The sequence below is a fragment of the Chlorella variabilis genome (genome assembly GCF_000147415.1).
Source record: "Chlorella variabilis unplaced genomic scaffold CHLNCscaffold_4, whole genome shotgun sequence".
NCBI lineage: Eukaryota > Viridiplantae > Chlorophyta > Trebouxiophyceae > Chlorellales > Chlorellaceae > Chlorella > Chlorella variabilis.
In genome coordinates, this window is record NW_005435084.1 from 370,196 (window position 1) to 371,771 (window position 1,576).

The window sequence follows — 1,576 nt, forward strand, 5'->3', positions numbered from 1 at the left end:
CCACACCACCAGGTCCCACATTCGGCGGCTGAGGTGCAGAATCAGGCGCCTGAGGCGCAGCACTCGGCGCCCGAGGTGCCGAATCGGGCGCCTCGCTGCAGCTGCCTGCCGCTGGCTGCTGCGGGCTGCTGGCTGCTGCGGGCTGCTGGATGCTGAACCACTAGGTCCCGCATTCGGCGGCTGAGGTGCAGAATCAGGCGCCTGAGGCGCAGCATTCGGCGCCCGAGGTGCCGAATCGGGTGCCTTGCTGCAGCTGCCTGCCGCTTGCTGCTGCGGGCTGCTGGCTGCTGCGGGCTGCTGGATGCTGAACCACCAGGTCCCGCATTCGGCGGCTGATGTGCCCAATCAGGCGCCTGAGGCGCAGCATTCGGCGCCTGAGGCGCAGCATTCGGCGCCTGAGGTGCCGAATCGGGTGCCTTGCTGCCGCTGGCTGCCGCTGGCTGCTGCGGGCTGCTGGATGCTGAACCACGAGGTCCCACATTCGGCGGCTGAGGTGCAGAATCAGGCGCCTGAGGCGCAGCATTCGGCGCCTGAGGCGCAGCATTCGGCGCCTGAGGTGCCGAATCGGGCGGCTCGCTGCCGCTGGCTGCCGCTGGCTGCTGCGGGCTGCTGGCTGCTGCGGGCTGCTGGATGCTGAACCACATTCGGCGGCTGAGGTGCAGAATCAGGCGCCTGAGGCGCCGCATTCGGCGCCTGAGACGCCGCATTCGGCACCTGAGGCGCAGCATTCGGCGCCTGAGGTGCCAAATCGGGCACCTTGCTGCCGCTGCCTGACGCTGGCTGCTGCGGGCTGCAGGATGCTGAACCACGAGGTCCCACATTCGGCGCCTGAGGTGCCGAATAAGGTGCCTTGCTGCCGCTGGCTGCTGCGGGCTGCTGGCTGCTGCGGGCTGCTGGATGCGGAACCACATTCGGCGGCTGAGGTGCAGAATCAGGCGCCTGAGGCGCCGCATTCGGCGCCTGAGACGCCGCATTCGGCACCTGAGGCGCAGCATTCGGCGCCTGAGGTGCCAAATCGGGCACCTTGCTGCCGCTGCCTGACGCTGGCTGCTGCGGGCTGCAGGATGCTGAACCACGAGGTCCCACATTCGGCGCCTGAGGTGCCGAATAAGGTGCCTTGCTGCCGCTGGCTGCTGCGGGCTGCTGGCTGCTGCGGGCTGCTGGATGCGGAACCACATTCGGCGGCTAAGGTGCAGAATCAGACGCCTGAGGCGCAGCATTCGGCGCCCGAGGTGCCGAATCGGGCGCCTCGCTGCAGCTGCCTGCCGCTGGCTGCTGCGGGCTGCTGGCTGCTGAACCACCAGGTCCCACATTCGGCGGCTGAGGTGCAGAATCAGGCGCCTGAGGCGCAGCATTCGGCGCCTGAGGTGCCGAATCGGGCGCCTTGCTGCCGCTGGGTGCCGCTGGCTGCTGCGGGCTGCAGGATGCTGAACCACGAGGTCCCACATTCGGCGCCTGAGGTGCCGAATAAGGTGCCTTGCTGCCGCTGGCTGCTGCGGGCTGCTGGCTGCTGCGGGCTGCTGGATGCTGAACCACGAGGTCCCACATTCGGCGGCTGAGGTGCAGAATCAGTGGG

General features: G+C 68.6%; 1 protein-coding gene across 1 annotated transcript in view; it reads left to right on the top strand.

Moving 5' to 3' along the window:
- Positions 1-457: 457 nt before the first annotated feature.
- Positions 458-1,576, top strand: part of CHLNCDRAFT_20722 (hypothetical protein) — a gene marked incomplete at both ends in the record, with an annotated part of 33,259 nt that continues 32,140 nt past the window's right edge. The window contains one exon of the mRNA XM_005849944.1: positions 458-556. Within this exon, the coding sequence (XP_005850006.1) occupies positions 458-556 (99 nt within the window). The remainder of the gene's footprint in view (positions 557-1,576) is intronic.